This window comes from Ovis aries, chromosome 5 (genome assembly GCF_016772045.2).
Source record: "Ovis aries strain OAR_USU_Benz2616 breed Rambouillet chromosome 5, ARS-UI_Ramb_v3.0, whole genome shotgun sequence".
NCBI lineage: Eukaryota > Metazoa > Chordata > Mammalia > Artiodactyla > Bovidae > Ovis > Ovis aries.
Genome location: NC_056058.1, coordinates 49948729 through 49975631, shown reverse-complemented (window position 1 = coordinate 49975631; position 26903 = coordinate 49948729). Strand labels below are relative to the sequence as shown.

General features: G+C 42.7%; 3 protein-coding genes across 3 annotated transcripts; all 3 read right to left on the bottom strand.

Annotated features, from left to right (window-relative positions):
• Positions 1 to 2516: 2516 nt before the first annotated feature.
• Positions 2517 to 11470, bottom strand: LOC105608322 (protocadherin beta-12-like). Its single transcript, XM_015096083.4, has one exon. The coding sequence runs from the start codon at positions 11285 to 11287 to the stop codon at positions 8888 to 8890; it is 2400 nt and encodes a 799-aa protein (XP_014951569.2). The 5' UTR covers positions 11288 to 11470; the 3' UTR covers positions 2517 to 8887.
• A 1369-nt stretch (positions 11471 to 12839) lies between these two features.
• Positions 12840 to 21851, bottom strand: LOC101103233 (protocadherin beta-10). The gene has a single exon (XM_004008889.6). It carries the CDS (start codon positions 21651 to 21653, stop codon positions 19254 to 19256), a length of 2400 nt encoding a protein of 799 aa, XP_004008938.2. The 5' UTR covers positions 21654 to 21851; the 3' UTR covers positions 12840 to 19253.
• A 1732-nt stretch (positions 21852 to 23583) lies between these two features.
• On the bottom strand, positions 23584 to 26848 carry LOC101123632 (protocadherin beta-16). Its single transcript, XM_015096086.4, has one exon. It carries the CDS (start codon positions 26686 to 26688, stop codon positions 24298 to 24300), a length of 2391 nt encoding a protein of 796 aa, XP_014951572.2. The 5' UTR covers positions 26689 to 26848; the 3' UTR covers positions 23584 to 24297.
• Between the last annotated feature and the right edge of the window lie 55 nt (positions 26849 to 26903).

Genomic DNA, 26903 nt, shown 5'->3' with positions numbered 1-26903 from the left:
TGATTTCCTTTAGGATTGACTGGTTTGATCTCCTTGCAGTCCAAGTGTCTCTCAAGAGTTTTCTTCAACACCACAGTTCAAAAGCATAAATTCTTTAGTGCTTATCTTTCTTTATGGTCCATCTCTCACATCCATACATGACTACTGGAAAAACCATAGCTTTGACTAGACGGACTTTTGTTGGCAAAGTAATGTCTCGGGTTTTTAATATGCTGTCTAGGTTGGTAATAGCTTTTCTTCCAAGGAGCAAGCATCTTTTAATTTCATGGCTGCATGAAATTATGATAGCATATATATGCTACCACGTGTGAAATACATTGCTAGTGGGAAGGTGCGGTATAGCACAGGAAGCTCAGCTCAGTGCTCTGTAATGACCTAAAGAGGAGGGAGGGGGAAAGGTAGCAAGGATGCTCAAGAGGGAGGGGATATGTGTGTACATCTACCTGATTCATGCAAAATTAACACAACATCGTAAAGCAGTTACACTCCAGTTATATGGCTGCTGACTGATCAGAATGATTGCTACATGTTGGAGTAGCTGTGGAAATTTCTTAAGGCAACAATGAAGTTTGCTGCATCAATGGAGTCTTCGTTTCATAAACAAAGCCCACAATGCTGTTTGAGAGCATTTTACCCATAGTAGAACTTCTTTCAAAATTGGAGTTTATTCTCTTAAACCCTGCTGCTACTTTATCAACTAAGTTTGTCATATTCTAAGTCCTTTGTTGTCATTTCAGTAACCTTCACAGCATTTTCACCTGTAGATTCCATCTCAAGAAACCACTTTCTTTGTACATCCATAAGAAGCAACTCCTCATCCATGAGAAAGTTTCATCATGAGATTTCAGCAGTTCAGTCACATCTTCACGGTCCATTTCTAATTCTAGTTCTTTTGCTATTTCTACCACATCTGAAGTTTCTTCCTCCACTGAAGTTTGAACCCCTGAGTCACAAGGTTTGAAATAAACTTCTTCCAAACTCCTGTTAATATTGATATTTTGATTGCTCCCCATGAATCATGTATTTCTGATGGCATCCAGAATGGTGAATCTTTTTCAAAAGGTTTTCAATTTCCTTTGCCCAGATCCATTAGAGAAATCACCATCTGTGGCAGCCAAAGATTTATGAAATGTATTTCTTAAATAGTTAAGACTTGAAAGTCAAAATGACTCCTTGATTCATGGGGTACAGAACAGATGTTGTGTGCAGGCATGAAAACAACACTATCCTGCTTGTACATCTCCAGCACTAGGGCTCACCAGTGGGTTTAAAATACTCAGTAAAACATGCTGTAAACAGGTGTGCTGTTATCCAGGCTTTGTTGTTCCATTTAAAGAGCACATGCAGAATAGGTTTTGCATTAATTCTTAAGGGTCCTAGGGTCTTTGGAGTGGTCAATAAACATTGGTTTCAACCAGCTGTGTTAGACCATAACAAAAGAATCAGCTGTCCTTTAAAATTTTGAAGTGAGGCATTACTTCTCTCCTGTTGTGAAGATCCTATATGATTTTTCTTCCAATGTAAGACCATGTCATTGACATTGAAAAGCTGTGATGGTATAGTCAGCTTTATGAATTATCTTAGCAGATCATTTGGATAACTTGCTGCAACTTCTGCATCAGAACTTTCTGCTTCACCTTGCACTTTCATGTCCTAGAGACACTTTCTTTCCTTAAATCTCACGAACCAACCTCTGCTAGCTTCAAATTTTTCTTCTATTACTTACTCATTTCCCTCAGCTTTCATAGAATTGAAGAGTTGAAGCCTTATTCTGTATTAAACTTTGGCTTAAAGCAATGTTATATTTCTGGTTTGATCTTCTATGCAGGTCACTAAAAGTTTCTCCACATCAGCAATGAGACTGTATAACTTTCTTATCATTTGTGTATTCTCTGGATTAGTACTTTTAATTTCCTTCAAGAACTTATCCTTGGAGGATTTCCCTGGTGGTCCAGTGGCTAAGACTCTGTACTCGCAATGCAGGGGACATGGGTTTGATCCTTGGTCAGGGAGCTAGATCCCACATGCCACAACTGAGTTCACTTGCTGCAACAAAGATCGAAGATCCCTCATGCTGCAACTAAGACCTGGAGCAGCCAAATAAATTAATTTTAAAAAAGAGAAAGAAAAAGAGAGAATTTGGTCTTTGCATTCACAACTGGGTCTTTGGTGCAAGAGGCCTTTTAGCCTTTCTTGTCTTTCAGCATGCCTTCTTCACCAAGTTTAATAATTTCTAACTTTTGATTTAAATGACATATGTGACTCTTCCTTTCACTTGAACACTTAAGGCAAATTGTAGGATTATTAATTGGCCTATTTTCAATATTGTTATGTCTCAGGGAATAGGGAGGTCCAAGGAGAGGGAGAAAGATGGGGAACAGCCAGTTGGTAGAGCAGTCACAACATTTATCTGTTAAGTTCACTGTCTTACATGGGTACAGTTCATGGTGCTCCCCCAAATGATTACAACAGTAACATCAAAGGTCACTGATCAAAAAAAAAAAAAAGATCACTGATCACAGATCACCATTATATTTTGTTTTATTATCACAAATATAGTTAAAATGAAAAGTTTGAAATACTGATTACCAAAATGTTACACAGAGACATAAAGTGAGCAAATGCTGTTGGAAAAATGAAATCGATAGGTATGCTTGTTGCAGGGTTGCCACAAACTTTATATTTGTAAAAATACACAATCTCTGCAAAGTGCAGTAAAATGAGGTATGCCTGGGTTTGAAACTATGAGATCTCCATGTAAACCAAGCGAAAATGTGTCAAACAAGAATAGATTTAGCATAGAATTCTGAGAAATATCTTCACTTAGAGATGAGGTAAGGAAGTATTTTTTAAAAAAGATGAGGAAAGCTCAGAGTTCAGAATTATGAAACCAAAAGCATATAGCATTTCAAAACTATGAGGAAGATTGACAGTAGCAAATGCTTCAGAAAACTCAAGAAAATATTAAAATGGTCCACTGGATTTAAGGAGGTGGTCATTGTGGAGGATTCTGTTAGATGTCTGCCAAAATCTGTTCCCTTTTTCTTTTTAGTAACAGAACTGTATCCAAGCACATAGTGACTCCGCCTCGCCTGTAGTTAGGTGTGGCTAAGTTCTCACACACTGTGAATAGAACTTTCATTTGCCACTCCTGGGTCTGCCACATCTGGATTATGTTTTCCCTCCTAGTCAACTAGAACCCAGATGTGGCAGTGACCCAGCTACAGTCATATAGATTATGACATTGCAATGGGGGATGCAAGAGGAATTACTTGGAACAAATTTTGGTTCCAGAAGGACCATGAAGAGCAAAGCTGCCCTGTCTATGCAATCATTTACCCATTGTGGCTGTTACAAGAGACACATATTTTACAAGCCATTGCATAATTGTACTACTCTATTTCAGCAGTGTAATCTTAAAAACTTACACAGAAATCTTTGATCAGCTTTACAATAGCAGTTTTCAATACGGACTGCACTGGGTTGAAAAGCAAGAGGGATAAGGAAGTAAAAATGGAAGTCCCCTTTTGAGAAATTTAGCTGCAAAAGAAAAAAGTATATTTGTATCTGGAGGAGAATTTAGACTCAAGAGGGTTTTTTAACCCTAGAGAAATGTTTTTAAAACGGTGATTTGTAGTACTGAGTAAAGAAAGAGAAAATTAAAATATACAAGAAAGGATATCAGTGTTAAGCCCCTAGAAGGTTGTCAAAGACAGGATTCAGCAAATATGAAGGAGTTGGACTTAAGTGGAAGGGAACTCAGCAGAGGAAATTACAAGTACATATGCTATCAAGAATATAGGTTTGGGGATAGGAAATTAAGATAATTCCCATCTGATGGATTTTGTTTTCTCTTTAAGATATTAAGCAAGTTCATCTGCCAAAAAGCAGTATGTACGTAGTAGGGTAAGAAGTTTAAGATAAGTAGATATGAAGTTGCTATGAAGAGTAAAAGAGAATGCTACTTCAGTGCAGTTCAGTTCAGTCGCTCAGTCGTGTCCGACTCTTTGCAACTCCATGAATCACAGCACACCAGGCCTCCCTGTCCATCACTAACTCCCGGAGTTCACTTAGACTCACATCCATTGAGTCAGTGATGCCATCCAGCCATCTCGTCCTCTGTCCTTCTGCCCCCAATCTCTCCCAGCATCAGAGTCTTTTCCAATGAGTCAACTCTTTCCATGAGGTGGCCAAGGTACTGGAGTTTCAGCTTCAGCAGCAATTCCCTCCAAAGAAATCCCAGGGCTGATCTCCTTCAGAATGGATTGGTTGGATCTCCTTGCAGTCCAAGGGAATCTCAAGAGTCTTCTCCAACACCACAGTTCAAAAGCATCAATTCTTCGGCGCTCAGCTTTCTTCACAGTCCAACTCTCACATCCATACATGACCACAGGAAAAACCATAGCCTTGACTAGACGGACCTTTGCTGGCAAAGTGATGTCTCTGCTTTTGAATATGCTGTCTAGGTTGGTCGTAACTTTTCTTCCAAGGAGTAAGCATCTTTTAATTTCATGGCTGCAGTCACCATCTGCAGTGATTTTGGAGCCCCCAAAAATAAAGTCTGACACTGTTTTCACTGTTTCCCCATCTATTTCCCATTAAGTGATGGGACCAGATGCCATGATCTTCTTTTTCTGAATGTTGAGCTGTGAAAGTGCTGCACTCAATACGCCAGAAACTTTGGAAAACTGAGCAGTGCCCACAGGACTGGAAAAGGTCAGTTTTCATTCCAATTCCAAAGAAAGGCAATGCCAAAGAATGCTCAAACTACCGCACAATTACACTCATCTCACACAGTAGTAAAGTAATGCTCAAAATTCTCCAAACCAGGCTTCAGCAATACATGAACCATGAACTTCCAGATGTTCAAGCTGGTTTTAGAAAAGGTAGGGGAACCAGAGATCAAATTGCCAACATCCACTGGATCATCAAAAAAGCAAGAGTGTTCCAGAAAAACATCTATTTCTGCTTTATTGACTATACCAAAGCCTTTGACTGTGTAGATCACAATAAACTGTGGAAAATTCTGAGAGATGGGAATACCAGACCACCTGACCTGCCTCTTGAGAAACCTGTATGCAGGTCAGGAAGCAACAGATAGAACTGGACATGGAATAACAGACTGGTTCCAAATAGGAAAAGGAGTATGTCAAGGCTGTATATTGTTACCCTGCTTATTTAACTTCTGTGCAGAGTACATCATGAGAAACGCTGGGCTGGAAGAAGCACAAGCTAGAATCAAGATTTCCGGGAGAAATATCAATAACCTCAGATATGCAGATGACACCACCCTTATGGCAGAAAGTGAAGAGGAACTAAAGAGCCTCTTGATGAAAGTGAAAGTGGAGAGTGAATGCTACTTAGGCAAATATAAAAAGATTTCTTGATCTTGAAAGCCCAATTAATTTTGAAATTGATAACCTTAGTGGTGATAGTACTGATTATTTTCTAAGCTTTGTTTTATAGAGTGCAGCATCCCAGGTGTAAGAGAAAAGATAATTTTTATTGAATAATTTAGATAAAAATATTTATCTAATGTGGTGTTTCATCAGGAGGTAAAGGAAATCCTAGAGTGAAGGAAAATTGAAGAGAATTGAGAATATGAGCATGAGAGTCGTTGGTAGTGGTGAAATGGGAGTCAGCTGATGGGAAGGAAGTTAAAACAGGAGGGGGTTGATAGGTAGTAGCAGCATTATGGGACAAGGTCAAAGACAAGATGTGACAGGAGTAGCTAGATCAGAGGGCTAAAGGCATAGAAGGATCTCATAGAAGGTATTCTTAGAGGGAGAGATCTGAAATCATATTTCATAGAATAATCCTGGGTAGTGAGAAAGTACAGCATGCGGCCAAGGTACTGAGAGGCCATGTTAGATTAACCAGTGGATGCATGCTCAGTCACGTCCAACTCTTTTCAACTTCATGGACTGTAGCCCACCAGGCTTCTCTGTCCATGGGATTATTCCAACAAGAATATGGAGTGGGTTGCCATTACTTTCTCCAGGGGATATTCCTGACCCAGGGATGGAACCCACGTCTCTTGTGGCTCCTGCAGCTCCTGCATTGGCAGGTGGATTCTTCACCACTGAGCCACCTGGGAAGCCCCTTTCTTTCCCATACTCTTGGCAAATTCCAACCTAAACTGTTGTTTTGTTCTTATTGGCAAGGGTTTTTAAGAAAATCAACTCTGGGAAGCTGAGCAGTTTCTTACGTCTCCATTTTGTAAGTGACCTCTTCCCATTGACAACCTATAGTCCTTTAATATAAAATTGGCTGATATAGTTGAAATCCTATGCACTGGTTTAAATTTAACTGTAAATTATTTGAGGCATAAGAGCAAAATTTGTTTTTAACAATACATTTGAAGAGAACTGGTTCGTTTACTTGTATCTGAGCTCCAAAGGCCTCACCATTCTCCATTAGAGTAAGGAAACAGTTCTTTCCATAAATAGACAAGTCTTCCTCTTCAGATAGGTGGAAAAACCCGAAGCAATAGGCTTTTCTCTGCTGTTGCACCTGTTAAATTTTCTGCCTGAGTTGTTTAAACTGGTCTTTCCCCTTCCCCTATTATAAATGTGAGAGGCCAAGCTTACTGGGGAAACAAGCTACTAGAACACTCCCACCTTCATTTTTGATAGCTATATCATCATATATCTCTTTATGCTAGTGGTCATCCATCTTTTCCCCACTAAGTACAGTAAAGATAGGAGGTAACCTTAATACTTTGATTTATTAATATGAATTTTTGTTCTCTATGTAAAGAAGCTTTCATTTATTCCTAGTTCCACTTCTGAGGGCTTCCATGGTGGCTCAGAGGTTAAAGCGTCTGCCCGCAATGCAGGAGACTTGGGTTTGATCCCTGGGTCGGGAAGTTCCCCTGGAGAAGGAAATTGCAATCCATTCCGGTATTCTTGCCTGGAGAATCCCAAGAATGGAGGAGCCTGGTAGGATACAGTTCACGGGGTGGCAAAGAGTTGGACACACTGAGCGACTTCACTTTCACTTTTTCTTTCCACTTCTGAAAATAGAAAATTAGAATTTAGTTAGCCTGCATGGAGAAACTTTTGTTCCCTCCATTTTTCTTAAATTCAGAGTCATCAATCAGTTCATACACTTCAAAAGAACTGGCAGTGAAATTTTAGCATTCAAGAAGTGTAAACATTAGGTTATTTTGGATATGCTAGAGCAAGAGATTGTACTTCCAGGCATTATTAACTAATACCCAGCCCCTCTACAATGTTAAGATTAGAATATCTTCAAGAGGCAGTTCCTGGCATTGACTCTAGTCTGTGGCCCCACCTCAGGAATAAAAACAATCATTTTACCCTCATGCATGTCCTCTTTCTCATACCTACTCTCTCTCTCATGAACACATTTCCTTTCCCTCTATATCCCTACTCATTTTGCTCATCTATACTTTCCTTCCACAACATATAGACTTTAAGACTTTTTGATGAAATTCTTGGAAATATCCTCCCCCAACAATGAAGGCTTTCTCTTCTATGATACAGTCAGGTCACTCAAAGCAAAAGTGGTTGGTTAGAGCTTGTACAGCATGAAACAAAACTTCCTCCTACAATGGCTTTAAAAGTTTTAAAATTAGAATGTTAAAGGATTATCTTTTCATACTTTTCAGTACTCTACAAATATCTGAGAAAAGTGGTTTTGAAACTTTGGATTGCTACACATTAGTAAGTCATGAAATCAATTTAGTAGATCATGACATTTGAAAATTAAATTGAATGGAATAATATAGGCAATTTCAAATTACATCACAAAAAAGCTAAGTAGTGTTTACAAAACATTTCTATTGTGTATGTTATATAATTTTTCTATTGGCTATTTCAAAATTTGAAAATTAGTTCCAAGTGTATATATATTCTGGGAGAGCACAGGAGGCAAAAGATTATACACTTTAGTACACAAGTCCACTATGCTGCTGCTGCTGCTAAGTTGCTTCAGTCGTGTCCAACTCTGCATAGATGGCAGCCCACCAGGCTCCCCCGTCCCTGGGATTCTTCAGGCAAGAATATTGGAGTGGGTTGCCATTTCCTTCTCCAATGCATTAAAGTGAAAAGTGAAAGTAACGTCGCTCAGTCGTGCTGGACTCTTAGCGACCCCATGGACTGCAGCCTACCAGGCTCCTTCCTCCATGGGATTTTCCAGGCAAGAGTACTGGAGTGGGTTGCCATTGTAAACAAATTATGGTTCAGGAGCCTGCATTCTACTAGACTGCATTATACCTTTGTAACATTAGTGAGACATCTGGAAAATAAAAACTTTATATTCCAAGATTATGTGGGTGGTCACAATATTAATATGTCTTCACAATAACCCTCAGTATCAATAAGGGAGAGACACTAGGAAAATTGCCTTCTGGCCCTTTCCTACAAGGTGATTATGTTTATCAAAGGAAATTATTTTCAGGTATATTTTCAGCAGTAATAAATGTTTAAAAAAATTAAAAAGAGTGATGAATTTAAAGAAAAATGACATTTCTAAATAGCAACCAATATTAAACCATTAGAAAAATCACAAAAAATGAAGAAATGCTTGAACACTTGAAATACTTTGAAAGTGGTCTGCTTTATTTTATCAAAAGCATAATTGTGAGTGAAGGTTCAACTGAAGAGGGAGCCATGAGAAAAAAGTTACTTGGTGTAAGGCAAGTTAATTAACTATGAATTAATTATGAATTAAGACCTCCTTGGTTAGAGAATAAATTACTATTTGTAATAATTACAACCACACAAAAAAGCATTCACTTAGAAGATGGGTAAAACATGCGAAGATATAAAAGTAACAGTGCAATTTCAAATACATATTTGGGGGGAAATAACGATGGTGTAGAAGCGGCACAAAACAACATAGATATAAAACTTAATTATGGTCACTGAATATTGAACCCAAGGCTATTGCAGGAAGTATGATTTTCCTCTATTTCTTTCCCAGGGCGTTGGGTCGGGAGATTGGGGAGAATCGGCTTCAAGAATTTGAACTCATTCGTCCCAGTTCCTCCCGTCAGACACACCTCGTACTGGTAGCTCTGCGACAGGGTCCCCGTGCCGCTGACGTCCACCAGGTGGCCCGGGAAGTGGCCCTCGGGCACCGGGCAGCGACCCGCCGAGCCCGCCCCGCCCCTCCTGCACAGCCGCACCGCCACGAACACCAGCACCGAGAAGAGGAAGAGCGACGACACCGACGCCAAGGCCACCACCAGGTAGACGGTGAGCGGGTCGGCCGGCGCCGCGGCCGCCGCTTCCGCTTCCGGCGGCGGCAGGTAGGGCTGCGAGAAGCCGTCCACCAGCAGCACGTGCAGCGTGACGCTGGCCGACAGCGGCGGCTCGCCGTTGTCCTTGACCAGCACCACCAGCCGCTGCTTGGGCGCGTCGCGCTCGCTCAGCAGCCGCGCCGTGCGCACCTCGCCGTTGTGCGCCCACACGCCGAACAGCCCGGGCTCCGTGGCCTTGAGCAGCTGGTACGACAGCCAGGCGTTCTGGCCCGCGTCGCCGTCCACCGCCACCACCTTGGTCACCAGGTAGCCCGGCTCGGCCGCCCTGGGCACCAGCTCGGTGCAGGGCGCCGAGGCGTTCTGCAGCGGGTAGAGCACGAAGGGCGCGTTGTCGTTGGCGTCAGCCACGAGCACGCGCACCAGCGCCTGGCTGCTGAGCGCGGGCGAGCCGCGGTCGGTGGCGCCCACGCGGAACTCGAAGGCCCGCAGGGCCTCGTAGTCCAGGGACGTGAGGGCGAAGAGGTGGCCGTTGTCGGGGTTGATGGACACGAGGGAGGCGAGGGGCAGGAGCGAGTCGGACGGCGGCAGCAGCGAGTAGGTGACCTGGGCGTTGGCGCCGGCGTCTGAGTCTGTGGCGCTGACGCTGCCGATGTGCAGGGCGGGGCTGTTGTTCTCGCGGACCCACAGGGTGTAGGAGGTCTGGGTGAAGGCGGGGGCGTTGTCGTTGACGTCGGACACCAGCACGGTTATGTTGTGCTCGGTTTTCAGTCTGGGGGTTCCCATGTCAGTGACCGTGATGGTGATGTTGTACTCCGCTTGCCTTTCTCTGTCCAGCATTCTTTCCGTTTCCAACGTGTAGTAATTCTCAACTGATGATTTTAGCACGAACGGGAGGTTTTCTGAAACAGAACAAATCATCCTCCCATTCTCCCCAGAGTCTCTATCTCGGATACTAAAAACCATAACCACAATCTCCGGAGAATTTTCTGGGATTGGGCTGGTAATTGATGACACAGTCACTTCAGGAGCATTGTCATTCACATCCATCACCTGAATTCTGAGTGTTGATTTTCCAAAAAGCCCTCCCCCATCTGTGGCTTGAATGATTATGGAATATGATTCAGTTGTTTCAAAATCCAAGGGTGACGTTAAACTCACTTCTCCAGACTTTTGGTTAATTTCAAATGTCTTGCGAATATCTTCTGAGGCATGGGAAAACATGTATGATATTTCCCCGTTTTTACCTGAATCTAAATCCCAAGCTGAGACGGTGACAACCGGTGAGCCTAGTATGCTATCTTCTGAAATCTTCACCTCATAAAATGGCTGCTGAAACTCAGGGGAGTTGTCATTACTGTCAACGACCACCACCCGGACCAAGGTACTCCCGGACTTAGGTGGAGACCCGCCATCCAGAGCGGTGAGAATGAAATTGAGTTCAGACTGTTCTTCATAATCCAGCGCCTTATCCAGAACTAACTCTGGGTATTTCCTGTTATCCGGATTGACTCTCATTTTAATGTGGAAATGAGAGTTGGGGCTTATTGTGTAGTTTTTTAGAGCGTTGATTCCTACATCCAAATCCTTTGCACTTTCTAGTAAGAACACAGCACCGACAGGACTGTTCTCTGGGATTTCTAAGAGCATTTCTTTTTCTAAGAAGGCAGGAGAGTGATCATTTATATCCTTGACCTGGAGCTCAATCCGTAAAAACTCCAAGGGGCTTTTCATTAATATCTGGAAATGCAGCACACAGGGCTCGGTGGAGCCACAGAGCTCCTCCCGGTCTAGTGCTTCACTTAAGAGCAAATCCCCTGTATTTATGTCCAGCTGCAATCGCTGTTTGTTATCATTAGAGACCACCCGAGCCCCTCTGGAGAATAGCTCACCCACTTCCAGCCCCAGGTCTTTGGCCAGATTGCCTACAAAGCTCCCACTCTGCATTTCCTCTGCCACTGAGAAGCGCCCAGAGTCAGAGCCCGCTTGAGACATCCCCAGCAAAACAAAGAAAAGCAGGACTTGCCTTATCTGCAGGACGCCTGCCCCTCCAATCTCCATAGCTCCTTTCCCAAAGTTTTCCTGCAGAATCGCTTCACCCTTCCCACTTCTGGGTAAGGTGCCTCTGATAATGTCCACCAACTCTTCCAAGGCTTAAGGATTTTAACCTTGTTGAAAATAACTTCTAGTTTGCCACTTGAAGCCTTGTTCTGTCTTCCTACTGCTCTTTTTGCACTGGATAACAATGTCCAGAACATCATCCAGCATAGAATGTTTTTTCTCTCCCAGCGATGTTATCCTGCAGCGCCACCATGCGTCTCCACAGATTTTCAGAGTTTGATGAAAGCTACCTAAATTCCATTCACATAAATATCCTCCAGAAGCAAATATTCTTTTATGTATTGTGTTCAAGTGATTACATATATAGTCTATCATCCATGAGTTATTCTATACTGTTTATAGTTTTTGATGTTATTAGCATGTTTAAAAAGCATTTAAGTATCCTTCCCCACTCTCCACACAATTGTGGTGAATACAGAAATATAAGATGTGATTCCTGGCCCCCAGGAGCATGTAATCTTTCTGAGAAAACTGAGCACCAGAAACAAGGAGAGTATAAGTGACTGTTTAACTGAACAAAATTCCAGCACTACTTGGTTTTCCTTAGGTGGTAAGGGAAAGGGAAAGTGTACACAAGACATTTCAGAAGTCCTCTCAAAGGATATGAAACTGAATTAACCATAAGGTAGAACAAAGAGAACTATATATAGATAGTTCTTATAGCACCAGAAGGCCTTCTGTAGATTTCCTTGATAGTAGTGAACTATGAACTAAGAGAAAAATGAAGTAAGAGATTGGGGTGGGACATATTGTGGAAATCCATAATTTAGTTCTAGTTTCTCATAATTTACCAAAAAAAAAAAAGAACAAATACACAAACATATTAGTTTCATTTAACACAGGCTTACTGCTAAAACTGGCTTCCCTCAGTTTCCCAAGATTTACTCCAGCTATAGTTATGGTCATCTGCTGTCTCTTTCAGCACAGGAAGACAGAGTGAGAGAGATTCTGTTTCCCAGTTGTAGGACAAAAACTTGGTTTTATTCTGATCAGATTAACCAAGATCATGTACCTGCTACTGAGGTGATCATTGTTTCAGGGGTATAAAATTATGAAAGTGAAAGTGAGTCACTCAGTTGTGTCCGACTCTCTGCAACTCCATGGACTACACAGCCCATGGAATTCTATACAGGCCAGAACAGAATTGGAGTGGCTAGCCGTTCCCTTCTCCAGGGGATCTTCCCAACCCAGGGATCTAACCCAGGTCTCCCGCATTGCAGGCAGAATCTTTACCAGCTGATCCACCAGGGAAGCCCACAATAGAATTGTAGGTGGAGATTTTAGTTTCAGAATCTGAACTCATCTTTGTCTTCTGTTTTACTTTAATCCTCTCTGGGATCACCTCTTAAGCTTTTGGTGGTTTCAGTTTTAGCCAAAGTACATGGTTGCTACATGGTGAGGGAGATTGTTTGGAACAGAATTCACCTGTGATGTCCAGTATAGAAGGTCTCAAGAGGGTGCTCAGAAATTGATGGAGGAGGGATCTAAGAAGTTTTCATTTTTAAAATGTTAAGTTCAATTATATTCTTAAAAATGTAAGCTAGACACATGGTTGAAAAATAAATCACTACAGAAGGGCAGAAATTGAAAAGTAGATGGATTTACTACACACAGTTATCCTCACTACTTCTATTTTTATGTTTGAATTTAGAGTGAGATTTACTATGCTCAGAGAAGACAGAATACCCTCGTTTGATTCCTTCCAAATTTCGAAGAGCAATATTACAGTCAGTCAGTTCAGTTGCTCAGTTGTGTCCAACTCTTTGAGACCCCATGAATCGCAGCACGCCAGGCCTCCCTGTCCATCACCAACTCCCGGAGTTCACTCAGACTCATGTCCATCGAGTCGGTGATGCCACCCAGCCATCTCATCCTCTGTTGTCCCCTTTTTCTCCTGCCCCCAACCCCTCCCAGCATCAGAGTCTTTTCCAACGAGTCAACTCTTCGCATGAGGTGTCCATAGTATTGGAGCTTCAACTTCAGCATCAGTCCTTCCAGTGAACACCCGGGACTGATCTCCTTTAGGATGGACTGGTTGGATCTTCTTGCAGTCCAAGGGACTCTCAAGAGTCTTCTCCAGCACCACAGTTCAAAAGCATCAATTCTTCAGTGCTCAGCTTTCTTCACCGTCCAACTCTCACATCCATACATGACTACTGGAAAACCATAGCCTTGACTAGATGGACCTTTGTTGGCAAAGTAATGTCTCTGCTTTTCAATATGCTATCTAGGTTGGTCATAACTTTCCTTCCAAGGAGTAAGCATCTTTTAATTTCATGGCTGCAGTCACCATCTGCAGTGATTTTGGAGCCCAACAAAATAAAGTCTGACACTGTTTTCACTGTTTCCCCATCTATTTCCCATGAAGTGATGGGACCAGATGCCATGATCTTTGTTTTCTGAATGTTGAGCATTGAGCCAACTTTTTCACTCTCCTCCTTCACTTTCATTAAGAGGCTCTTTAGTTCCTCTTCACTTTCTGCCATGAGGGTGGTGTCATCTGCATATCTGAGGTTATTGATATTTCTCCCAGCAATCTTGATTCTAGCTTGTGCTTCATCCAGCCCAGCATTTCTCATGATGTACTGTGCATATAAGTTAAATAAGCAGGGTGACAATATACAGCCTTGACGTACTCCTTTTCCTATTTGGAACCAGTCTGTTGTTCCATGTCCAGTTCTAACTGTTGCTTCCTGACCTGCATACAGGTTTCTCAAGAGGCAGGTCAGATGTTCTGGTATTCCCATCTCTTCAAGAATTTTCCACAGTTTATTGTGATGGAGTACTTTCATGTAATTCTTTGATTTTGCACAGCTCACTCCTTTTAAATACCCAATAAATGGCAGTTAATAAAAATTATATGAACTTACAGAAACCAAGAATGTATACACATAAATTTGATGACAGAAATCAGATCAAAGAGCAGTTATCAGTTCCAAGAAATGTCTAAAGAAAAGTTCCTGTTTGTCCAACATAATCCCATTTGGATACAAGATTTAGAGGAACCCATTGTATAAGACTGAAGTCCAAAAGAAAAAAGAGAAGTTCATTGAGGGCCGAAAAGGAAATGGCAGCCCACTCCAGAATTCTTGCCTGGGAAGTCCCAAGGACAGAGGATCCTGGTGGGCTACAGTCTATGGGGTTGGAAAGGAGTTGGACACAACTTAGCGACCAAACAACATCTCTAACTTTGGAGACCCTGGGCAGAGCTAAGAGTGCAAGTGTGAGGGGTGAAGCCCAAAATAGGGAAATCAAACAAAACTTTGCATCCTGAATGGTGAGATATTTAGTCCCTTTCCACGCAGTAGTCTCCAGTTGGAATATGCAAGGTGCGCATCTCTAACTCTCTCTTGCACAGAAAATATTGCAGAATCCTAACCTGGAGCATATGAAAGGCTCAAACAGAAACTTAAACATACTGGTATTTGAGGATCTCCTAAGCTAATAACTCTTATCTTACAATGATTACATTAGAGTGAGGTCCTGCCATCGATAACCTCATTAACACAGACACAAAGAGCTAACTGTCAGCACCTTGATCTCTCATCATTCTTAAATATGAGAAGATAGCCATGGACCACAAGACATGAAGTATTAATACCAACAAAGTATTAATGCCAAAACCACCACCACCACCATAAAAGGGGGTCACAGGACGAAATAGATACAGAAATAGAGAAAACGGAAGAAAGTGTTTTAAAATGTTTGATTAACTTGTTGGATAGCAGAAATTAACAGAGCAATGTAAATCAACTATATTTCAATATAAAAAATCTGATTCATATCCTCAGAGTAGTAAAATCTAATAAGAGCTAATATTTATTGAGTATTCTGTGCTGCCTATTATTCTAGTGCCACATATGTGTTTACACATTTAATCACAATAGTAATCATATGAAGTATGTATTCTTTTGTAAGATAAAGAATGGATTAAGGCTTAGTGCTACTTCCTAGCTATATAATCTTGGGCAAGTTCTTAATTTCTCTATGACTCACTCTCATTTTAAAAGTAGTTCAATGGTTTTTACTGCACAATGAATTTAGTAATTTAAAAAGATGAATCGTAGATGACAATAATTTTTTATTATAGTTGATTTACAGTGTTGTGCCAGTCTCTGGTGTACAGCAAAGTAATTCAGTTATACAAAGACACACACACACACTCATATATATATACATACTTTTAAAATGTTCTTTTCCATTTGGTCTATCACAGGATATTGAATGTAGTTCCCTCTGCTATACAGTAGGAGCTTGTTGTTTATTCGTTCTAAATGTAATACTTTGCATCTACCAACCCCAAATTCCCAGTCCATCCCTCTCCCTCTCCCCTTCTCCCTGTTCTCTATGTCATATGAGTCTGTTTCTGTTTTGTTGGTAGGTTCATTTGTACCATATTTTAGATTCCACAATAAGAGATTTCATATGGTATTTGCACTTTCTCTTTCTGACTTACTTCACTTAGTATGATACTCGAGTTCCATCCATGTTGCTACAAATGGCATTATTTTGTTCATTTTTATGGCAGAGTGGTACTCCATTGTACATATGTACTAAGTTCGTATTTATTCATTCATATGTTGATGGACATTTAGGTTGCTTCCATGTTTTGGCTATTGTGCATAGTGCTGCTGTGTACATGGGGGTGCGTGTATCTTTCTGAATTTTAGTTTTTTCTGGGTATATTCCCAGGAGTGGGATTGCTGGATCAAGTGGTAATTCTAGTCTTAGTTTTCTGAGGAACTTCCATACTGTTTGTACCCACTTACCTTCCCACCAACAGTGTAGGAGAGTTCCCTTTTCTCCATACCTTCTCCAGCACTTGTTTTTTGTAGACTTTTTAATGATGGCCATTTTGACCATTGTTAGGTGGTACTTCAGTTTTGATTTGCAGTTCTCTAATAATTAGTGATGTTGAGCATCTTTTCATGTGCCTACTGGTCATCTAAATGACAAAAGATACTACAATAAATCTAAAACAGTTGCTATGAAAAACATTCAAGATAACTAAAAAGAGCTCTTAAAAATAAATATTTGTCAGCCAAAAATTAAAAGTATAAAGCTTGGATGATGAAATATTTTGTCCAAAAAGTAGAACAAGAGGTAAAAAAGAAAAGAAGTGGAAAAAAATTAGAGGGAGACAGTCAATCAATTCAGGATATCTAGTATTTAACTAATGAGATTATGGTGAGAAGATACAAAATTCAAAGGAGAAATTATGATGAAAATAGAACAAGGAAATTTCTCAGAGCTAAAAGTGACAGTTTAAATGTTAACAGAGTACACACGTGACTAGATAAATAGCTGACACTGATTTATCTTCGGAATAGGAGAAACAGTTTCCAATGTTTCCACCATGCAAAAATGTGGTGATGTTAAAAGAGATAGGAATTAGAATGGAAAGTCTTCTGAATAGCAACTCTATATGCAGTCACTAAAAGGAATCCTGTTTTCAAGATCTGAGGGAAAATTATTTTCAGCCTAGAATTTTATATCCAAACTATCAATCAAATGAAAACAAAACACCTCCACAAGGCAAGTTCTCAAAAATTTTAAGTCCTCTGTATCTATTTTTATGAAGATATTGAGAGATCTGTGTCAGCTAAGTAAGTCGCCTCTTAGAATTTGTGAGGGGTTGGTTCCAAGACCCACAGATATCAAATTCCCCAGATGCTCAAATCCCATAGTTGGCCCTCCCCATCCAAGGGTTGCACATCCGAGGATTCGGCCAAGCTAAGATTGTGTATTAAGTTTGCATTCTGCAGTGGGTTGACTCATCAGATGTGCAGTCAGTGCATACGGAGGCTCAACTGTATATGTATTAGAAAAATCCTCATATATGTGGACACAAAGTTCAAAACCCTGTTGCTCAAGGATCCACTATATACTGTTTCTTATCAAAGGGGACCAACATAGGAAAATATTAAAGTCCTAACTATAGAGCAAATAGTATAAATGAAGGCGAGAGATAGGAGGGAATTTGAGTGAAAGATCTCCAGAAAATAAGTTTAACTGATAGGCTTCTGAGATGTTTTTTAAATTTAAGGGGAAATAATGATATTCAGGGAGAAATAATGTGAAAAACAATGGAATTAAATAGAAAATTGTGCCAATAAAAATAATTATCAACTCTAGGAAAGATATTTTAAAGAAAGGGAATGTAATCATACTATGGTAATGTGTACTTTGAAGTAATCTTAGCAAATAAACCAAAACTATTAGTTTAACCAAAAGGAGGAGGAGGGGGAGAAGAGGAAGCAGAAGCAGGAGAAGAAGAAAACCAAAGACAGGGAGAATAGAAGAAAGGGAATGTGCAATGTTTGTGTGTTTGTTAATTGGAAGGCAAGGAGGGCACGAAATAGGTGATGGGGATTAAAAGGCACACAGCTACAATTATAAAGTTTCAAAAAACATGGAAATGTAATATACAGCATAAGGAATATATTATAATAACTTGTATGGGTACAGCTGGTTACTAGACTTATGGTAATCATTTCATAATGTATGCAAATGTAAAATCACTACATGGTACACCTGAAACTAACATAATATTGCAATCAACTATGTTACAATAAGAAAAGAAAGAAAGGAGGAAGTCAAGTAGTTAAGAAATAAAAAGGTAAGAAAGTTAAGTCCTTTATTACAGGAAGAAGTTATTAAAGTATAAAACTGAACGTCAAAGCAGTATAAACACATAACAGAAAATGTAGATAAATGCTACAGAAAACAGAGAAGAGGGCTAGAGATGAATCTGTTGTCATTCCTTATGATTTTTAGTTCATCTTTATTTAAAAATTTGAGATAATTAAAATATATTTACAAAATAAAATGAAAAGTGAAAAGCTTTGCAACAGTCCACTAATAGCTTTATACAGATTCTCAAAATGTTTTTTATTTATATTAATTTTTATGCAGGTTATTATATTTTGTTTGAATTATAAGACATAGTCTGCTTTATATATCAGCAAAAGTGAACATTAGAAAATATTAACAAAGAGTAGCATATTTAAAGAAAATGAAATAATATGAACACAGTGAGTGAGTGAAGTTGCTTAGTCGTGTCCGACTCTTTGTGACCCCATGGACTGAAGCCTACTAGGCTCCTCTGTACATGGGATTTTCCAGGCAAGAATACTGGAGTGGGTTGCCATTTCCTTCTCCCGGAGATCCTCCCAACCCGGGGCTCCTGCATTGTAGGCAGACTCTTTACCATCTGAGCCACCAGGGAGTCCCTGGTCCCTAAGCTAAATCTTCTAATATGAACACAAGGATATTATAATGTTGCTCACAAAATGATGCTTCATGGTTTTGGTTTGTTTATTTAAGTTGTTTGGAATGTTTTTGGCTACACAGGCAACTTGCCAGATCTTAGTTCCCTGACCAGTGAAGAACCCAGGTGCAGACAGTGAAAGCTCTAGGTCCTTACCACTGGACCACCAGGGAGTCCTACCAGTGATGCTTCATTTAATCATGAGCAGAATAATAGAGAAACATTTCTTTTAAAATATCCTTTAGAGCTAGATAATACAGTTTCTTATGATTAAATGTTTTAGTAAGGTCAAGACATGCAGGTACGTCTTCTTAGGTAAAGGAAGTAATGTAGGTGTATAAGATAATGAGATTCAGTCTATGAAATGTACTAGGAAAAAAAATCAACCTGTTTTCTAGAATGAAAATAGTACTAAACTCTTGTACATTTTGAAGGAACTAAACATACAAACTAATATTTACATGGGGTACTGATTACAACTAACCTGTTTAATGGGGAAAAAAGAATGAAATAATATTTTAAGATCATATAGTACTTTAAAATAAGGCTTTAAGTTGCAAAATAATTTAACCTGGAGTAATAAAACTAAACTAGTTTCATAACACTTCAAAAATACGTGAACACATAGAAAAAATTTTACTGAATATTAAATCCAACGCTATTGCGAAATGTGGGATTTTCGTCACTATTTCTCCCAGGATCTTGTGCCTGAACAGTGGGGAGAATCGGCTTCAAGAATTTGAACTCATTCGTCCCAGGACCTCCCATCAGACACACCTCGTACTGGTAGCTCTGCGACAGGGTCCCCGTGCCGCTGACGTCCACCAGGTGGCCCGGGAAGTGGCCCTCGGGCACCGGGCAGCGACCCGCCGAGCCCGCCCCGCCCCTCCTGCACAGCCGCACCGCCACGAACACCAGCACCGAGAAGAGGAAGAGCGACGACACCGACGCCAAGGCCACCACCAGGTAGACGGTGAGCGGGTCGGCCGGCGCCGCGGCCGCCGCTTCCGCTTCCGGCGGCGGCAGGTAGGGCTGCGAGAAGCCGTCCACCAGCAGCACGTGCAGCGTGACGCTGGCCGACAGCGGCGGCTCGCCGTTGTCCTTGACCAGCACCACCAGCCGCTGCTTGGGCGCGTCGCGCTCGCTCAGCAGCCGCGCCGTGCGCACCTCGCCGTTGTGCGCCCACACGCCGAACAGCCCGGGCTCCGTGGCCTTGAGCAGCTGGTACGACAGCCAGGCGTTCTGGCCCGCGTCGCCGTCCACCGCCACCACCTTGGTCACCAGGTAGCCCGGCTCGGCCGCCCTGGGCACCAGCTCGGTGCAGGGCGCCGAGGCGTTCTGCAGCGGGTAGAGCACGAAGGGCGCGTTGTCGTTGGCGTCCGCCACGAGCACGCGCACCAGCGCCTGGCTGCTGAGCGCGGGCGAGCCGCGGTCGGTGGCGCCCACGCGGAACTCGAAGGCCCGCAGGGCCTCGTAGTCCAGGGACGTGAGGGCGAAGAGGTGGCCGTTGTCGGGGTTGATGGACACGAGGGAGGCGAGGGGCAGGAGCGGGTCGGGGAGCGGCAGCAGCGAGTAGGTGACCTGGGCGTTGGCGCCGGCGTCTGTGTCTGTGGCGCTGACGCTGCCGATGTGCAGGGCGGGGCTGTTGTTCTCGCGGACCCACAGGGTGTAGGAGGTCTGGGTGAAGGCGGGGGCGTTGTCGTTGACGTCGGACACCAGCACGGTTATGTTGTGCTCGGTTTTCAGTCTGGGGGTTCCCATGTCAGTGACCGTGATGGTGATGTTGTACTCCGCTTGCCTTTCTCTGTCCAGTGCCTCTTCTGTCATTAGGATGTAAAAATTCTCCACAGAGGGTTTCAGAAGAAACGGCAGATGGTCTGGAATGAAGCAAACTGTCTTTCCATTTTCTCCCGAATCTCTGTCTTTAATCCTAAAAACAGCCAATGCTGTCTCAGGAGAGTTCTCTACCACATGGTTGGAAAGTGATGATATGATCAGTTCAGGGGCATTGTCGTTGGTGTCTAATACCTCGACCCAAACTGAGCATTTTGAAGAAAGGCCCCCACCGTCGATTGCCTGTATATTTATTTTGTAAGACTTTACTAGTTCATAATCAAGCAACAGTCTGAGTATGATTTCTCCAGAAAAAGGATTGATATGAAAGGTTGTTAGAATATCTTCAGAAGCATCAAAAAATGAATAGGATATGTCTGCATTGATTCCAGAGTCTGCATCTCCTGCAGAGACTTGAGCAATAAAAGACCCTACTGGGCTGTTCTCCGGAGCCTGGGTCTCATAGATTGCCTGCGAAAACTGAGGGGCATTGTCGTTGACATCCAGGATCACAATGTGTATATTAGTGGCTCCAGACCTGGGTGGCAACCCACCGTCCAGCGCTGTGAGTGTTAAGCTGAACTCTTGCTGTTTCTCCCGATCCAGCGCCCTGTCCAGTACTAGCTCTGGATATATTATGCCTTCATCACTGCCACTAATTTTAATATGGAAAAAAGAGTTGAGGTTGATAGTATAGTTCTGGATACCATTAAGTCCGCCATCTGAATCTTGTGCTCTTTCTAGTTGAAATGAGGTCCCTTCAGCTGTATTTTCTAATATTTTTAAGACTGTCTCTTTGTCTCGAAAAACTGGTGAATGATCATTTATGTCCCTCACCCTCAGCTCAATCCGGTAAATCTGAAAGGGATTATCCATTAAAATTTGAAAGTACAGCATACAGGGTTCTCTGGAGCCACACAGCTTCTCCCGGTCCAGTTTTTCATTTGTAAGCAAATCCCCAGTTTGAGAGTCCAGGAGCAAGTGTTGTTTGTTATCATCAGAGACCACCCGCGCTCCCCTTGCAAGCAACTCCTTGTCCCCCAGCTCCAGATCCTTAGCTATATTGACTACAAAGGATCCTCTCTCTGTTTCCTCTGTCACCGAGTAACGTCCAAACCCAGAGCCTGCCAAGGATACTCCCCCAAACAGAAAAAGAAACAGGACTTGCCTTTGTCTTGAGCAGGGAAATCGTCTAGCCTCCATAGCTGCTTCTGAACACGTCTTTCATTAATATTGGTAACAATCACCGATTCCAGTGTAAATAAACAGCAGTCGCAAACCGCAGATCTACACCGTGTAGTAGCAAAGGTCTGGGTATGTTTTATAACCCCCTTTTCTAATCTTGGGTTGCTACATAGCTTTTCTCCCTGGTCTACCTGCCGCTATCTTCCTTTTTATGTCAGTGACTCACCGCAGCACTCTCAGTTCGTTCAGGTTTTTACCCCCGTCTCTTTAGCCTGCAGCGCCACCGCGTGGCCTCCAACAGACTCAAATCGTTGTACCCAATTTGTGCGCTTGTATCTTTGTTATTTAAATGTTTCATTTTTCTTTTGTATCATTAAAAATAATGTTAAGATAGGGAACTGTTCACTTTGTTGAAATTTTTCACTGCTTATGGGAAAAGTTAAAAATTCATCAGTTGATGGCAATGATAACCCTGTATGCGAGACCCCAAAAGAGACACAGATGTATATAGAACAGTCCTTTGGACTCTGTGGGAGAGGGAGAGGGTGGGATGATTTGGGAGAATGGCATTGAAACATGTATAATATCATATAAGAAACGAATCGCCAGTCTAGGTTCGATGCAGGATACAGGATGCTTGGGGTTGGTGCACTGGGATGACCCAGAGGGATGGTATGGGGAGGGAGGTGGGAGGGGGTTCAGGATTGGGAACACGTGTACACCCGTGGCAGATTCATCTTGATGTATGGCAAAACCAATACAATATTGTAAAGTAAAATAATAATAATAAAATTTTAAAAAAGAGCCTCCTTTTCAGGTGAAAAAAAATCATCAGTTGAAAAAATAATGTGTCTAGCAGTTAAATCTGTCCATTGTGCTATATTTTAGTTCTAAGCCTTTCACTGCTGACACTTCTCCCAAGTAATACAAGGAATCCAAAGGAAAACTAGTGACCTCCAAGATCACCAAAGGAACAGATTCTACATTTCCAAAACTTGAGCATTAGAAACACCAAAAACTGAGAAAAGAAAATTTTCACACCTTCTTTAACAAATTTCTTCCAAATTTAATTACATTGCCCAAATAGAATCATTATTGTATAATCTAGAAAGAAGTATTTAAGGCTATATCTTCTCTGTGCTCCCCTAAAAACCTGTTTAATTGCCTTGTAAATATTGTTTCCAATAATCTGTCCCTTCTTCAATATGTGACCTGGTTAAGGAATGGAATTTCAATATGGAAACTATGTCTTGATCATCATTGAGGCATGCATAAATAAACTCTAGTGAGTAGGACATGAAATATTTCAGTACCTTACCATTTGAAAAATTGTATTCTTTCACTCATTCTTTGCAATTTGTTCCCTTTCTTTCACATGTCTTTGTTTTTCTTACATCAGTTTTAAAATATATGCAGAATTAAAGCAGGGACTGACCTCTTTCTTAAGGTCCTTCTTAATTCAAGTGGGATCTAATTTCATGCACAAAATAAAAAGTAGACCACACTAATGCCTGTCCTAACTACTGAAAATAAGAACAGCATTATAAACTGCCTCACAGAGAATTTTGTCCAAGGCCCTAATATCTAGGGGGAAATCTCTGTTTTCCTCAACAGTAAGCAAGATATACAGATTAAACTGAGAAATATTGTACAGGGAAAGGGATAGATACTGTCCGAAACACTCAAATTGTTCAATATAAAAGCCATAGAGTATAAACCGATGCTTGATGACTTCTGTTTTTCAACTGAATGGGACTGCATTGTTAGCCCCCCAGAATTTAACAGGAATATCTGATTTTTTTCATACAAAATTAAAACCAACAAACTATTAAACATTTCTATGTGATACTATAGAATAATATTTTTGCTTTTTTGTTTGCAAACATACATATATATGCACACTCGATATCCTAAAATCATGGTTCTTATTTTCAGATAAGAGACATCACACAATGGAAATACTATATTTTAAATAAGTAAATGTCAATACAGAGAGAATGTTTTAAAAATTAACATAGTTTAAGAAAATTGCTATAATGAAAATAAATATAGATTGACAAGTCACCCAAAATACCAGTTTTGAAAAAAAAGAATATCAAATAGTAAACATACAGATCCCATGCAGCAGATTATCTTAGTAACTAAAAAAGTATTAAGAACTGACATTTAAAATGTAAACACAAAGTCAATAAAGATACATAAGTGGAGAAAATGTGGTAATACCGACTTTGACGATAAAGCCTATTTCACTCGTTGGGATTCTGGTGAGAAATGCTTCACTGAACTGAACTATGAATCAAAGGAAACTTGTGAAGTTAAACAAAGTTGGAAATTGAGGATAAACACAACAGAGAAAATTAAATACTACCTTATTGGTGGTGGCAATATTTTAAACAAAAAATAGAGGTAGAAAATGTCTTTATTAAATAAGTTCCTATTAGGGGACTTCCCTGGTGCCTCAGACGGTAAAGCGTCTGTGTACAATGCAGGAGACCCAGGTTCGATCCCTGGGTCGGGAAGATCCCCTGGAGAAGGAAATGGCAATCCACTGCAGTACTATTGCCTTGAAAATCCTGTGAACAGAGCAGCCTGGTAAGCTACAGTCCATGGGGTCACAAAGAGTCGGACACGGCTGAGCGACTTCACTTTCACTTATCAATTATTAAATTCCAGCGCTACCCTGAAAGGAGGGATTTTCTTCGACTTCCCTGACTATGCCCTTGGATGAGAAATTGGGGAGAATCGGCTTAAAGAATTTGAACTCATTCGTCCCAGTCCCTCCCATCAGACACACCTCGTACTGGTAGCTCTGCGACAGGGTCCCCGTGCCGCTGACGTCCACCAGGTGGCCCGGGAAGTGGCCCTCGGGCACCAGGCAGCGACCCGCCGAGCCCGCCCCGCCCCTCCTGCACAGCCGCACCGCCACGAACACCAGCACCGAGAAGAGGAAGAGCGACGACACCGACGCCAAGGCCACCACCAGGTAGACGGTGAGCGGGTCGGCCGGCGCCGCGGCCGTCGCTTCCGCTTCCGGCGGCGGCAGGTAGGGCTGCGAGAAGCCGTCCACCAGCAGCACGTGCAGCGTGACGCTGGCCGACAGCGGCGGCTCGCCGTTGTCCTTGACCAGCACCACCAGCCGCTGCTTGGGCGCGTCGCGCTCGCTCAGCAGCCGCGCCGTGCGCACCTCGCCGTTGTGCGCCCACACGCCGAACAGCCCGGGCTCCGTGGCCTTGAGCAGCTGGTACGACAGCCAGGCGTTCTGGCCCGCGTCGCCGTCCACCGCCACCACCTTGGTCACCAGGTAGCCCGGCTCGGCCGCCCTGGGCACCAGCTCGGTGCAGGGCGCCGAGGCGTTCTGCAGCGGGTAGAGCACGAAGGGCGCGTTGTCGTTGGCGTCCGCCACGAGCACGCGCACCAGCGCCTGGCTGCTGAGCGCGGGCGAGCCGCGGTCGGTGGCGCCCACGCGGAACTCGAAGGCCCGCAGGGCCTCGTAGTCCAGGGACGTGAGGGCGAAGAGGTGGCCGTTGTCGGGGTTGATGGACACGAGGGAGGCGAGGGGCACGGGCGAGTCGGAGGACGGCAGCAGCGAGTAGGTGACCTGGGCGTTGGCGCCGGCGTCTGTGTCTGTGGCGCTGACGCTGCCGATGTGCAGGGCGGGGCTGTTGTTCTCGCGGACCCACAGGGTGTAGGAGGTCTGGGTGAAGGCGGGGGCGTTGTCGTTGACATCGGACACCAGCACGGTTATGTTGTGCTCGGTTTTCAGTCTGGGGGTTCCCATGTCTGTGACCGTGATGGTGATGTTGTACTCGGCTCTTTCCTCTCTGTCCAGTGTTCTCTCCGTTACTAAGGTGTAGAAGTTCTTTACTGAAGGTTTTAGAAGAAAAGGAAGGTCATCTTGGATGGAGGAAGTTGTTTTCCCATTGTCCCCAGAGTCAGGATCTGAAACACTGAAAACAGCAACTGCAATTTCAGGGGAGTTCTCTGGGATGGGGCTGGTAAGTGCAGATACTGTCACTTCCGGAGGATTGTCATTCACATCCACTACTTGCAGGAGAAGAGTGCATTTTCCTGAGAGGCCGCCCCCATCAGTGGCCTTGACGTCCACTTCATAAGAGAGAACTGTTTCAAAATCTATTTGTTTTCTCAGTCGAATTTCGCCTGTCTCTGGATTTACCTCCAAAGTTTTACTAATATCTTCAGAAGGCTGAAAGAATGTGTATGATATTTTCCCATAGAGTCCACTGTCTACATCGCTGGCAGAAACAGTGACAACCAGGGAGCCTACGGGGCTATTTTCAGGAATATGCACCTTGTAGAGCAACTGCTGAAACTGAGGGGCGTTATCGTTGATGTCCACCACTTCAATGCGAACCTGGGCTGTCCCATACCTTGGTGGAGAGCCGCCATCCAGGGCTGTCAGCGTTAATGAGATTTCGGGCTCCTCCTCCCGATCCAGCTCTTTGTCCAACACCAGCTCAGGGTATTTTCTGCCATCGCTGCGATTGTGGGTTATAACCCGGAAATGGAAGTTGGGGCTGATTGTATAGTTCTGAATATTGTTGCTGCCTACATCCAAGTCCAGAGCATTACTCAGAGGGAATGCAGTTCCTGTAGGACTGTTTTCCGGTATTTTTAGAATAATTTCTCTTTCATTGAACACAGGGGAATGGTCATTGATGTCCTTCACCCTCAGTTCTGCCTGGAATATCTCTAAAGGTTTTTCCATTAATACTTGGAAATGTAGTATGCAAGGCTCAGTTGGACCGCATAGCTCCTCTCGATCTAGCTTCTCATTTAGGAGCAAATCCCCCGTCTGAACCTTGAGCTGCAAATGCTCTTTGTTCCCCTGGTAAATGATCCGGACCGCTCGAGTAGCCATCTCTGCCAACCCCAACTCCAGGTCTTTTGCTAAATTTGCCACAAAGGAGCCTTTCTCTGTTTCTTCTACTACTGAATAGGGCCCCAAATCAGCACTCCCCCAAGACATGCTCAGGCAAACAAAGAAAACTAGGACTTGCCTTTGTCTGCGATTGTGCATCGGTCCAGTCTCCATTGCTGTTTCCTGACAACTGGGTTCACAGGAGCTTCATATATGCCCAAGATCCTGGTAGCCCTAGCAGGTCAGAGCTTTGTCACGAAATATAGTTTTAGGTTTCACACTCACTTTCGCTCTGGCTGAGAAAGCTATTCTTCAGGCAGTTTCCAGGCAGTGTGAAACTAGCTGGATACTGGAGCTAGTGTTTTTAAGGCAAGTCTCTTTTTTATCAC

Coding starts and splice junctions, on each gene's coding strand:
- LOC105608322 (XM_015096083.4), bottom strand. CDS start 11,287: ATGGAGATTGGAGGGGCAGGCGTCCTGCAGATAAGGCAAGTCCTGCTT.
- LOC101123632 (XM_015096086.4), bottom strand. CDS start 26,688: ATGGAGACTGGACCGATGCACAATCGCAGACAAAGGCAAGTCCTAGTT.
- LOC101103233 (XM_004008889.6), bottom strand. CDS start 21,653: ATGGAGGCTAGACGATTTCCCTGCTCAAGACAAAGGCAAGTCCTGTTT.